The 14,718-nt window shown below is 32.3% G+C and overlaps 1 protein-coding gene and 1 long non-coding RNA gene across 2 annotated transcripts; one reads left to right on the plus strand and one right to left on the minus strand.

The window, feature by feature from the left end:
• Positions 1-1,649: 1,649 nt before the first annotated feature.
• On the minus strand, positions 1,650-14,470 carry LOC139510683 (C-type lectin domain family 5 member A-like). Its single transcript, XM_071297226.1, has 4 exons — positions 14,199-14,470; positions 12,876-13,139; positions 4,719-4,889; positions 1,650-2,065 (listed from the first exon to the last, which is right to left on the minus strand). The coding sequence occupies exons 1-4, from the start codon at positions 14,230-14,232 to the stop codon at positions 1,821-1,823; spliced, it is 714 nt and encodes a 237-aa protein (XP_071153327.1). The 5' UTR covers positions 14,233-14,470; the 3' UTR covers positions 1,650-1,820.
• LOC139510684 (uncharacterized) lies at positions 6,307-12,993 on the plus strand. The gene is made up of 3 exons (XR_011661956.1): positions 6,307-6,354; positions 8,484-8,546; positions 12,885-12,993. It is a non-coding gene; the product is annotated as an uncharacterized lncRNA (long non-coding RNA).
• Positions 14,471-14,718: the final 248 nt, after the last annotated feature.

Raw genomic sequence — 14,718 nt, forward strand, 5'->3', positions numbered from 1 at the left:
TCGTCCCTCTTTTAATGTATAACATTAAGTAGAAAAACAATCCCGTAGATACCTTTATGAACTAAGTGAATTGTAAAAAGTAAAATAACAGAAATAGCGAAGTCTGAGGAAAATTCATAATGGAAAGTCCCTATTAAAATGACACCATCAAAAGTTCAAACACATCAAACGAATGGACAACAACTGTCACACAGTCACTCACACCCCTGGTCGGCACAGGCATTCTCCCATGTAGAATATGGTGGATAAAATCTGGTATAACAGTCAGCTAAACCTCTCACTTTTATGGCAGTTGCATAAAAATTCCTTTATATTGAAATCGATGTGTCAACAAAACAAACATACATAATAGACATAAAGGTCAAAATAGGGTACAAAAGTCAGCATTGTGCCATAATTTTAATCACTATAAAAACAAACAAATATGCAACAAAGAAACACAAAAAGGCATTTTGACAGAGCACATAAGCAAAAACGAAATACAAGACTACAAAAAATCACCATAACACAATAACACAATTCCAGGATGTATTAGAACCGAGCCACTTCAAATAGATAACACCAAAAGTAGACTAAACAGTTAAAGTAATATTTAAAAAGACACACAAAAGAATACCAACACACGCTATTCAGATGATAAACAAAGTCAGTTCCCAGAATCTATACTTCAAGACCATCGTGTAGTATTTGTGAAGTTGATGCGGCATGTGTATCAACAAGGTCTTGGTACCTTCTGATGATTTGTTTTAGAAAAAGGACGAGACGTTCTTTGACATACCCCTGATACGTCAACTTTCTGTTCAGACACTTGCCAAAGGCTCGACATATCGAAGTCTGCAGTTCAGCAACTGAAACAAAACTTCAAGTCAATGAGGGATTGAGTCGAGAACTAGGACAGATAATGTCCAAACGCAAGCAAGATGATCCGAAACTGGACATTTTATCTGAACGCCTCAAAACTGTTCAGTCAAGCATTCAGAAGCGTATTCAAAATATAGAATAAAGAACGAGTTCACGGGATTCTGGATTCAAATAGGTACAAATAGTGTACCACTACTCGCCGACTTGTTTTTGTTCTCATACGAAGGAAAATTGACACAGAACCTTCTCAAAGACAAAAAGATAAAGCATCTCGTAAAATACTGAAATATCACTTTCAGATAATTTGATGATTCTCTGTGACTACATAACCAACATTTCATTGAAGGTGTTCATCTCATATATCATAGTGCAATTGATATAAAAGATACTATCGAAAAAAGAAGGTCTGCATCATATTTTTGTGCATCGATATTGTCACAGACTTCACACAAGAAACTTGATGCTGTCAACTTCTCATTTATCAGCAGTAACATGCATGCTGCTCCATCGTATAGCGTTAACATATCTCATTTCACATGTTTCGATCCTTCATATTTACTTTAGGGACGACATCAAAAGTTCAATGTAGGATAAAAAACTTAATTCACATAGTTTTTTCACTGACCCCACACCCCTTCCCCACTCTTAACTTAATTTGGGAAAAATTGGTTGACCAATAGGGATATATGTAAAATCGATTTTAGATTAACAAAACTTGCAGCAATGTTGAACCCCCCCCCCCCCCCCCCCCCCAAACTATTTGATTTAAGTTTTTTATCCTACATCGATCTTTTGATGTCGTCCCTTACGGGCTCCATTCACATCATTTTGTTAACTGACATAACCTAAAAATGCCTTATTTTTATTCTTTTACATGGATAAGCTTTGATTTTAAAGGAAGGGCTCCCGATTTTATGCAACAAGACATCTCTTATATTTGACTTAACATATTTAGATCATCAATTTATTTCGCATATATATGCCTTTGTTTGTAAACAATACTCGTCGACTAATGCCCTGTTAGTGACTCTTAAAGCCGCACAATCAGCATCTAAACCAGGATGATGAATGTCAATATTATTTGGTTGATTAGTCTTAAAAGTCATAAAATCTGAAGAATTTTGGGAAATCCACTTCCAGTTTCCTTCTTCAGAAATGTCTGAAGCACCAACATAATAAGCGTCATCAAATTGTGGAAGATGATCTGAAAAAATAATAAAAGTAAGATAAATTTAAAAAAAAAACACTCAATAGTTTTATGTTCACAACTCTGAAATTCGCATTGATACTATATCTATATGTACATATTGAAACTGGTATTGAAGTATAAAAAAAAGATTCTTTCATGTTGCGTACTTGCGTCTCCTTCATTTACTTGTTAAATAAAAATGAGTCTCCGATGGATTGTTGTCATATGACATTCATACAAATTTGACTTCGATAATCTTATTTTCACATTGAAGAGTTTTTAGTGTCTTTTTAGCTCACCTGGCCCATAGGACCAAGTGAGTTTTTCTCATCACTTGTCGTCCGTCGTCGTCTGTCGTCCGTCGTCGTCCGTCGTCGTTAACTTTTACAAAAATCTTCTCCTCAGAAACTAGTAAGACAAATTTAACCAAACTTGGCCACAATCATCATTGGGGTATCTAGTTTGAAAAATGTGTTCGGTGACCTGGCCAACCAACCAAGATGGCCAGCATGGCTAAAAATAGAACATATGGGTAAAATGAAGATTTTGGCTTATAACTCTGAAACCGAAGCATTTAGAGCAAATCTGACAGGGGTTAAATTGTTTATCAAGTCAAGATCTATCTGCCCTGAAATTTTCAGACGAATTGGACAACCGGTTGTTGGGTTGCTGCCCCTGAATTGACAATTTTAAGGAAATTTTGCCTTTTTTTTGTTATTATCTTGAATGTTATTATAGATAGAAATATACTGTAAACAGCAATAACGTTCATCAAAGTAAGATCTACAAATAAGTCAAAAGGACCATAATTGTGAGTTTACTCCATAAGGATTTATTTTTCTTTAGAGTCAATTTTTAACAATTTTTCTTAATTTTTTGTTATCGTTTACAAAAAACTTCTCATCTGAAACTAGTAAGACAAATTTAACTAAACTTGTCCAAAATCATCATTAGGGTATCTAGTTTAAAGAAAATGTGTCCGTTGACCCGACCAGCCAATCAAGATGGCCGCCATGGCTAAAAATAGAACATAGGGGTAAAATATAGATTTGGCTTATAACTCTGAAACCAAAGCCTTTAGAGCAAATCTGACATGAAGTAAAATTGTTTATCAGGTCAAGATCTATCTGCTATGCAATTTTCAGATACACAGGAGAACCCGTTGTTTGGTTACTGTCCCTAAATTGATAATATTAAGTAAATTTTGAATATTATTATAGGTAGAGGTAAACTGTGAACAGCATTAATGTTCAGCAAAGTAAGATCTACAAATATGTTAACGTGACCAAAATGGTCAATTGAGCCCTTGAGGAGTTATTGCCCTTTATAGTAATTTTTTACATTTTTTCTTACTGAATTTGTGTTATCTTTTACAAAAATCTTCTCCTCTGAAACTACTGAGGCAAATTTAACCAAACTTGTCCATGATCATCATTAGGGTATGAAGTTTTAAAAATTTTGACCGGGCCAACCAACCAAGATGGCCTCCATGGCTAAAAATAGAATATAGGGGTAAAATATAGATTTTGGCTTATAACTCTGAAACCGAAGCATTTAGAGCAAATATGACATGAGTTAAAAATTGTTTAACAAGTCAAGATCTATATGCCCTGAAATTTTCAGATGAATCGGACAACCAGTTGTAGGGTTGCTATCCCTTAATTGGTAAATTTAAGGGAATTGTGCCGTTTTTGGTTATTATCTTGAATATTATTATAGATAGAGATAAGCTGTAAACAGCAATAATGTTCAGCAAAGTAAGATCTACTAATAAGTCAAAAGTCAGTTGACCCATTTAGGAGTTATTATCCTTTATAGTCAATTTTACCATTTTTTCTTAAATTTGTGTAATCTTTTATAAAAATCTTCTCCTCTGAACCTACTAATACAAAATGTAACCAAACTTGTCCACAACCATCATTAGGGTATCTAGTTTAAAAATGTGTCCAATGACCCTACCCGCGAACCAAGATGGCAGACATGGCTTAAAATAGTACAAAGGGTAAAATGCAGTTTTTGGTTTACATCACTGAACTGAAGCATTTACAGCAAATCTGACTGTGGCAAAAATGTTCATCAGATTCAGATATAACTGCCCTGAAATTTTCAGACAAATCTGACAACCAGTTGTTGGGTTGCTGCCCATGAGTTGGTAATTTTATGGAAATTTTGCGGTTTTTGGCTATTATCTTAGATATTATTATAGTATCTAATGATATCTTTTACTATAAATTATGATTTTACATGATTTCCAAAGCATTAGTAAATACAGGTGAGCGACACAGGCTCTTTAGAGCATCTAGTTTATTTATACCCACGCCTTTTTTTATACATATACATATACATGTATATTGAAGTTTTAGCGAAAATGAGTTTTGATTAAACTGGCTATAGTTTAAAAAGATTTGATATCTTTCATGTTTCAAGAATTTGTACGCCAATGGAAATTATCCTAGCCCTTGCTAACCATTCAGAGAAATTGTTCGATCTAATTATTATAAAAAGGTAGATTTTCTGTTTAGGCAGATATTGTAGACTATCCGCTGCGATTTCATGGTATTTGTTATCGCACTGCAGAAAATATGTTTTGTTTTTCGTTTGAAGATATAAGCCCATACTTTTGTGAACATTAGTGTATAAATGTTTAACATGATGCAGATATACTCACAATATGTATTTAATATGTCCACTACAGTTGTGTGTTTCGTTAACGAATCAAGTACAATGAGATGGCCTCCAGAACTGGCACAGTCATTCAGAGCATCGAACCAAGACATATATGTTGTACTTTTTCTAAGGCATAAACCTTTATGGTATATGTATCCACGTTCCATGCATTCTACAATTGATATTAACACTGCATTAATGGATTCGTTACTGAAATACCTAAAATATAAGTTACGTGTATAGGTAATGCGCGAATGAAAACTATAATAGAAGTTCGTTTGCAATAGCTGTGAAATGTTATGATACGTTAGAAACCTAAGACAATGACAGGCTGTATAACAAATAACATTGAATAAAAATGAACTAAATTGGTTACCAAACACGTAATCTCAAACTAAGAAAAGGTGAAGTAAAACGTGTATGACAGGAAGATAAACATTAGCGAGAGAAATTTATGTATTACTGAAAAGTTATTACACCAGGGTTTTCGATATCACAAACTGGTCAAAACATTTACTAAAGTTTATCACCGGTATAAGGAAATAATTCGTAAATATAACTCAACATGCAGACATCTTATACGTTCAGGTATTTCACATCCAAAATTTTATGGAAATATTCTTTATAAAGCACAAAAATGTCAGTATTCTCCTCAGAAACTAACAAAACCTTTGAATAGACTTATTAAAAGGGGATATAGTTACGATACTGTTGTCAGGTCATTAAAGATTGCATATTTTGGCTTTAACATTGATTCACTGATAGGGTCTTTGCATCGGAACTAAACACATTTATTTCTAAAAAAACAGTTGTTGGCATGACACGGGTTATGTTCTTCTCATATATTTTATGATAGTATGATACTAAACCCCTAACGGGAGGGATTGTACCTGATATTCATATGATGAAGACATAATCTTTCAATCAGTTTAATTGAGGTCTGGAGCTGGCATGTCAGTTAACTGCTAGTACTAGTCTGTTGTTATTTGTGTATTATTGTCATTTTATTTATTTTCTTTTGTTACATCTTTTGACATCAGACTCGGACTTCTCTTGAACTGAATTTTAATGTGCGTATTGTTATTGTTTTACTTTTCTACATTGGCTAGAGGTATAGGGGGAGGGTTGAGATCTCATAAACATGTTTAACCCCGCCGCAATTTTGCGCCTGTCCCAAGTCAGGAGCCTCTGGCCTTTGTTAGTCTTGTATGATTTTAAATTTTAGTTTCTTGTGTATAATTCGGAGTTTAGTATGACGTCCATTATCACTGTACTATTATGCATATTTTAGGGGCCAGCTGAAGGACACCTACGGGTGCGGGAATTCTCGCTACATTGAAGACCCATTGGTTGCCTTCGGCTGTTGTTTGCTCTATGGTCGGGTGGTTGTCGCTTTGACATATTCACCATTTCCTTTCTCAATTTTATTACAACTCGAGAAGGTAAAGTAAAACGTGTAAGGCAGGAAGATAAACATTACAACTCGAGAAGGTAAAGTAAAACGTGTAAGGCAGGAAGATAAACATTACAACTCGAGAAGGTAAAATAAAGCGTGTATGACAGGAAAATAAACATTACAACTCGAGAAGGTAAAATAAACGTGTATGTCAGGAAGATAAACATTACAACTCGAGAAGGTAAAGTAAACGTGTAAGACGGGAAGATAAACATTACAACTCTTGTTATATAAAGCTTAGTAAAAGGGGTAGAGATAATACAACCGAATGCAAGATAATATTGAAGATAATTCATACATCCTTTATAATGACGATGAGCAAAATGGAAGCCTCATAGCAAGGTGAAGGGACCGACTTTTTTTCTAGTTCGATCTTCGTGGGGATCGAATTAAAATATTTTCCACTCTCAGTGATTCATTCTATATGAAATTCATTTTGTTGATCATTGCTTTATTTGATCAATTATGCAAATTCTAATAAAACATGAGGGCTTCAACTACACAAGATAACATTTATATATTGGGCATGCACAAACAATATCAAACAAAAAGTAATAAACACCTAGTTAATAAACATAAATTATTTAAACAGTAATGAGTTTACAAAAGTAAAATAGATTAAATGAAGACATAAAACTTCAAGGAAAAGAGGTTTGATACAATAATGGTAGCACTTAATATTAAACTGTTACTTTATAACTAATGAATATGATAAAGTCATAAAATCCTGTAGTAATTAGCGATATGTTTATATCGAGCAACCATGTTTCATATTCTAAATGACTGAAATTGCTCACATGCTGTGAAAATATGCAACTCTGTGGCTTTTACACTGATAGTTTCACATAAATTGCTGTCAAAAGTTTGTTTTCTAAGAAAAGGAATAAAAGTTTTGGATTACAGATAATAAAAAATCATCAAAGATACTACGCGTATAATTTAAAACACCGGATGCGCGTTTTGTCCACATAAGACTCAACAGTAACGCTCAAATTTGAATAGTTGAAAGACAAATCAAATACGAAGGTAGAAAACGACAAAAATGTAAAACTTATAAAAATTTAGCCTGATAGCGGAAAAGTGGAGTGTTTCATCAAAAATAGTTCATCTCTTAATAAATAGTAAATTTACAGAGCAATTAACATTTTTTTATTTTCAACACAAAAGTGCTGACTACTATAGGCTGGTGACAATAGTTATCAAAGGTACCAGACTTATAATTTAATACGCCAGACATGCGTTTCGTGTACATAAGACTCATCAGTGACGCTCTGATTAAAATAGTTATAAAGCCAAACAAGTTCAAAGTTGAAAAGCATTGAGGACCCAAAAATTCCAAAAAGTTGTGCCAAATACGGCTGAGTTCAGAAAGAAATGAACGGTCATATCTATATAACTTAATTGACAAGCAATGTCTGAATGTAGATATCAAAATAATTGATAAAACATACAACCAGCTTTGTATCAAAAACTTCAGATTTATACATTACATTAATATCTAAATAGATTTGTCAGAAAGGTAATATCTGATATTGCATTTGATTGAGTGGAAAGGGATTTATTTCAAATATAATAAAAATAATAGCGTTAAATAATAAGTAGGCCGAAAAGAAAACGACTATTTGACAGAAAAGAACACTGAGATTAATTTATAATGATGTCATAATTATCCAAAATAATTCGTTGATGACAGGATTCAGAAGGAACGCTAATTTATTTTAGATAACGGTAAGGTAGTCATGGTTGGGGCGTTTACATTTGAGTTCGTTCTGAATTCGTACTAGATTCGTTCTAACAATGTATGCTTTTGTTAATAATGACGTTAAGAATCGCCATCAGATATTTATTTAAGGGAGTTCGCTTCTCAGTTTCAAAGTAATTAACTTTTTCAACTACTACGTCATATGTGTCAAAGAAACACAAAAAATGCATAAGAGACAAAGCACGTTAGCAAAAATGAAAGGCAAGAATACAAAAATTATCATAAAACAATTACACGGTGACTAGATGTATAAGTAAAGAGCCACGTTATATGTATCAAAAAACACAAAAAGGATTATACACAAAGCCCATTACACGCTTACAATGTGGTAAAAACAAATTGATACAAAGTTGGAAATATAACATGTTTTGGGAAACTTATTTTTTTTAGGAATTCGGTTATCAAATTTAGCAAATTTGTGTCCGAAAGCCGTTATTTAACTTAACTTCAAACATTATTTTTGATTTTGGTTTAAAGGATTACCTTAAATAGTGTTTGGTTAGATGCTTAAATGCTGACAAAAAAATGCATTCTTTATATCTCTTTAGACGGCATCTGGTTGGAAAAAAGCTATGATAGAACTCACAGCGTACACACGGAGCTATGATAATGTAAGTTTAGACGTTACAAAAATAGTCCTGGTTGAAATAAAGTTCACGGTAAATATTTTGAAAACAAAAAGTAAAATCACAAACAAACCCATTGATATTGATGTTGGTGGACTATTATACAACGACTGCTTCCGGGTAAAGAAACGTTATGGAACCAATGACTGGTTCTACTTAATACTGATCGATCTTAATGTTCAATGAAGCTATATATAAGTCATTAACTTGTCACAAATGTGTTTACTGAAGTTAAAGTGAGCTGTTAGCTTACCAATAATGTATTATTGTGAGCGTCAATTACTTTTTTGTTTTTATAGTTTTGTTCAGCGGTGTACTGTGTTGGTTTTATAATTATCTGAAATGGCTTCCACTGTTTTTTTTTGATAATTCACCTTTTGTTCTGAAATAGCAATTAATTTGCCAATAACACTATAATTCGCCGAGGCTTCAATGGCCGATCAGGTTGATGATACATTATTAAAGCAACTACGTTGTATGAATAGATAATCTCCGATCCCAGATAATGTGATGTTATGATTGTCTTAATGCGTTTTAAATGTACAGTTTCAGTTTCTAATAAAGTTCATGGTATCAAGGAAAATTCAAAACTGAATGTCCTTTTTCAAATGACAAAATCAAAAGCTCGAAAACATCAAACTAATGGAAAACAACTTTAATATTCTTGTTATGTTACAGGCATTTCATGGAAATTATAGATGTTAATGAATTGTACTCCCTTATTCCTTTTTAATCATAAGAGAGTACAAACGACCAATACAAGATAAAAAGACAAATACGATATGCTTCGGAAGCAATGAAATCCTGAATTTTAGTCAGAAAAATGTTCATTATCTGTGCAAATTGTTAAGTAACATATGTAAAAAATTATGAAAGCCCTATTTGAAAGATTGTGATTTACTTGATCGGGGGTACACAACACGAGCATTGTACATCTATAAATCAATAAAATGATTTGGGGAGGGTTGTCATAATACCGAGTAAAAACATGAATCGTTTTATTAGGCGCAAAACTATAACTTAAAATACAATCTTAAACTTTTCAAATCTTCGTCTATGCAAAGAAAGAATATGTTATCCGAAACAACGTAAAACCTCTTATTTTATAAGAAGCAAGGGAAGAAAAAAAAGCCAATAATGTTTAAAGGAGAAATACGTAATTGAGCCGTATTTCTCAATTGTATGATGTTTTGTGTGCATGTTTGAATGTACGAAAAAAGTCGAGGAAAAACCAAAAATATAATTTCACGAAATTCCTTCCACAGATTATAGCTCAATAGGTTATGTTGTGGATATTTCCGTTTTAATGCATTGGAAATACCAGGGGCTTCAGACTCCAGGTAATACTATCAATGGCATAAGAACATGAAAGCAATTGCAGGACATTTGTAGTGTTAACGTCGCAAATATTTACCTTGACCCTGTGTTACTACTTAGAACGAAATTCATAACAGTGTGGACGACAGTAAAACGTTTATTAGTAATTGTACTGAAAAGTTTACCTTTAACTTGTTTGTCGTGGGCGATGATTTTATGCTCACTCAGTCTATCGGAGGCCTTCAAGTGGGGATTTAAATAATCATTTGTTACAAATTCTGATACATAAAATGAAACTTTCTTTTCACAAATCATTTAAGGAATTTATTTTAAATAATTGTTATACCATCACTTACAACAGTTTCACTTTTAAGAATATTAATGTCCAGAGCTGATATCAATAAATAATAATAAAAAAAAAAGTTTATTCATGGTAAAAAAAACCAAAAAAACTTTTAAGTTAATAGGGACCCGCGTTATTTCAGAAAATATCTTATTGATTAAGAGAACAAAAACTTCTACGTTGAGATCATTTAATAGTGGCCTTGTATTTATTCAATGCTAACCATGTGGGCTTTGTTTTTTTATATACCATAAATCGATTCGTTCATTCAGATATTTGTCAGTTTGCCTTGTCTCTTCAAGTCCAACACACAACTTCTCACGAAATTGGTATTTTTCTTACAAAAATTACATCCATGTGATGTATTCTTTTCATGGAGAATGAATGTTGCACCTTATTTTATATGTTATCGTGTTTTTTTGTGTGTATCATTGACGTATAAGACAACCTGAATCTTCTTTATTCAAATTTAAAACATACGAGATGGCAATTATGACACAAAATAACTAGAATGAAATTCAAAACAGTGTGGCTGTGGCCATTGATTGACACATTAAATCCATCCATTGACTGGGACAATTTAGATGAACGTTTGTATGTAACGACCACTGCTCACTATGTACTTTTTAAAGACACTTAAACTATGGGGTCACCAAAGGTTCTCAACACCTTAATAAAGTAATTCGAAAAACTAATCAGAAATAACACGATGTTTTGATTTATATCAATTATATAAATCAAGACATAAAGGTTATTCCTGATTAATTTTTCGAATTATTTTATAATTAAAGGCGTTAAGAAACCTTTGGTGACCCCACAGTTTAAATGTCTATCGTAGGTACGTCGTGAACAGTGGTCGTTACAGACAAACGTTCACGTAAATTGTCCCAGTCAATGGATGAATTTAATGTGTCAATCAATGGCCACAGCCACACTGTTTTGAATTTCATTCTAATTAAAACTTTTCGATCACTGGATGTTTTTGATGAATTTTAATTTGGTTATTTGATCGTATATAGAATAGGATGTATTAGTCAATAATATAGATTATCAATCAGTTATATAAAAAGAATAGCGGACTGAAACTATAGAAGTCATTAAATTTAGTTGAAAAACTCTTACATGATATTGTTGAAAAGTAAAATTGCACCAATTAGCAAGCTATTCAATATATTGAAAAGTTGATATAGCTATCTTTATATTGTATATTTTTTATTTGGTGATGCTTCCTTGGTTTGTACGCTATTGTTAGCTAATTCTTATTAATAGATTTTGTGGCTTTTTGAGATACGATCCCGAAAAAGTATGAGAAGGACATCCCTAATAAAAAGTAAATGTATTCTTCTGAAGTGATTATATAATTAGTTCATCAAATAGATATCATACATAAGTTTTACTGTGTCCACCACAAAATGGTTGACCGAAACGATGTACGATTTATCTGCGTCTAAATTCACTACGGTTGTGTTCGTGTTGTTAGATCTTTAGATAACAAGATGGTCGTCTAATATGTAATTCTACAAATTTTATCCTATTCCCGATTGAGACAATTTGACTGTCTGTTTATTCGCATGTTGAGTAAAAGAGGGACGAACGATACCAGAGGGACAGTCAAACTCATAAATCGAAAATAAACTGACAACGCCATGGCTAAAAATGAGTAATACATGCAGGGTAGAATACGTTTACCCTATTGATGCAACCGGTCGCGCTTCTTTCAGTGTTCATGCAATTCCTTGAGGTTTTGTTTCTAACCTTTTTCTCTCATCCTGACCAATTTTAACTACGGCAAACTATTAAGGCATCAGCATTACGTCGACATTAAGGAAGGATTTCTACCTACGATTTATCTTAGATAAACGTATTTGCTTTTTTTTATTCTTTATCTTTTAATGTATTTTAATGTATCATACAATTTCAAATACTATAATCATTATGAAATGTAAAAAATGTAATGTATTGAATTGTCTTTTTATTTTAACTTTGCCTAATATGTACTGAATTAAATTTTAATTAAAATTTAAAAAGTTGACAGTATAATAAGTTTTAGAATGACCTGTGTTTGGTCAAAATTTTCAGGGTTTTGTGATCACGCTGCTGAAAAAATAAAAATATTAGTGGTGCAGTACTGGAAGCTGCTACTTCTTCTTAACAACAATGATAAATTGAATAAGCCTTTATGTGGATTGTAATGTGTCTAAATGAAAACACTAAATAATTACCATCAACATTTGTTAACTTCTTCCAAAAAAATATTACCTTATCGTTGTTATGCTTTCGACATGATTTTAAGGATAACCTTTCACCAAAAATTAGTCAATTATGTATAAATACATCTATTCAATGTCAGCTGTAAGTTACATTTCTTCAGAATCGGCAATTGGTCATGAAAAAAACATGTTTTAATCTTTGTTTAAAAAAAACAAAGGTAATTTGACACTCGTTCACATGGGTATTTATATTATTATTATATATGTTAATATATATATATCGAAGTGATTAAGATGGTGTGTAAAAATACGTTATAACTTAGTAACACAATGAAACTGATTCAATCTGAGTCATCATCTGGGTATGTATCGCTATTTACAACGTTTTATTTGAATCCTTTTACACAATTTTATAATAAAGTATATTACATATAATTTACTTACCATTTGCAGGTCTTTTAACATAGAGCTGTGTATCACTCTGATGGTAGGTGCTGTTTGGTGTCAGATCCGTATTACAGTAACAACTTTCATGTGTGGTTAGTACACTTAGACATTCGGGTATATTAAAACATTGTAGAAAACAGTCGTGTCGTTGATTACTTTCCTTTTGGCATAAAAATGTGGACGTTTGTGAGGACAGCAGAATTGAAATATCTGGTATAAACTGAAATGTCATTCCCATGTTAGCGTCAGCAGGTCTTGTATCTTAAAATAACAATGAAATCTGAAGTTTGATTTATACATCAAGAGCATAGTTTTGTCTTATTAAAAAATATAAGGTTCTTGCAATGTTTTAATATACCCGAATGTTAACTCCAAGCTTATATTATGACAATAAATTACATTGTCATAATATAAGCTTGGAGTTAACATGTATGTTTATGACTTCTTCAACCAATATGTATATATACATATGCATGTACTAAATTTTCTAAAGTTATCAAGCCAATGAGTAAAATACGTTGTAACTTGACAACGCATTGAGATTATTGATTTGTTCAATTTTCTTCATTTTGGCATGTATCGTTGTTGTCCGAATCAAATTCCCGAGTACTCTCAATTCATTAGTCATGTGATTTGGCACCAGTATGTTATAAATGTTGTATTTTTCTTTCGTATCTTTCGTCTCCCTTGTGAGTTGTATAAATTTAAAGTAATCACACTAAAATTCATTCCGTGCAAACATGTCCTTTGACGGTTGAAGCTAATGTGGTGAAGCCTGTGTTGGCGTTGTTGCTTTCAAATAAAAAAAAAACATATTTCATTGCGCAAGTGATTATTCCCGAACTACCTAAAAGTAAAATATTTCATAGACATATGTTGGAAATAAAGGCAACAGTAGTATACCGCTGTTTGAAAGTCATAAATCGATTGAGAGAAAACAGATCCGGTTTACAAACTAAAACTGAAGTAAACACATCAACTATAAGTGGAAAACAACGAAACAACAGAAACCCTGCAGTGCAACAACAACAAAAAAACACAATGAAACACACACAGAAGCGAACTATAAGATAACAACTGCCATTTTCCTGATTTTGGTACAGGACATTTTAAGACAAAATGGTGGGTTGAACCCTCGGTCATAAAACTTTACTCAGTACTCGGAGTACAAAATTTGTTCTCGAGACACCAAATCCAGTATTTTGATTGGCTAATTTCTGAGTCTGAGTACAAGAATTGTGTTCGAAAGTTTTATGACCGCAAGGCCTGAAGACATGACAATAATCTTAATAAACAAAAATGTGAAAAAAGGCGACTTACTTATTATCAATAGTACCAATGACAGAAGTAACATCCTAATTTCAATCAAATCACTTGTTTAGGTAATGTATGATGTTGGATAAGTCAAAAACATTTTAAACTAATGTTTTTTTTTTATCTATAGTATTCCATAAACAATTGGTGTGAACGGTTGAAACGACAGCATGAAAAGTCCAGTCCATGCAACCTGTGTTTTATCCCATCATATGCGAAATGAAAAATAAGTCATTACCAGGTACTGACTTGAGTAATAGTGAAATATTTATTTCAATTACTATTAAACAAATAATTTCCACAATTAAATCTGTTAATATATGACAATCTAAATTGATATGTATTATTTATCAACTAATTAACCGATACGAATTCAAAGTTGTTTGTTAAATTGCCATTTCCAATATGCCGTTCATTCGAACGATTATATATGATTAACCTGAGAATCAAAATATTGGGAAAATGTAAAATTTTCTCCGGGGTTCTGTTAATTCATGAGATAATTGTTTTCTCATCATTAATCGAA

Source organism: Mytilus edulis, chromosome 2, assembly GCF_963676685.1.
Source record: "Mytilus edulis chromosome 2, xbMytEdul2.2, whole genome shotgun sequence".
Classification (NCBI taxonomy): Eukaryota; Metazoa; Mollusca; class Bivalvia; order Mytilida; family Mytilidae; genus Mytilus; species Mytilus edulis.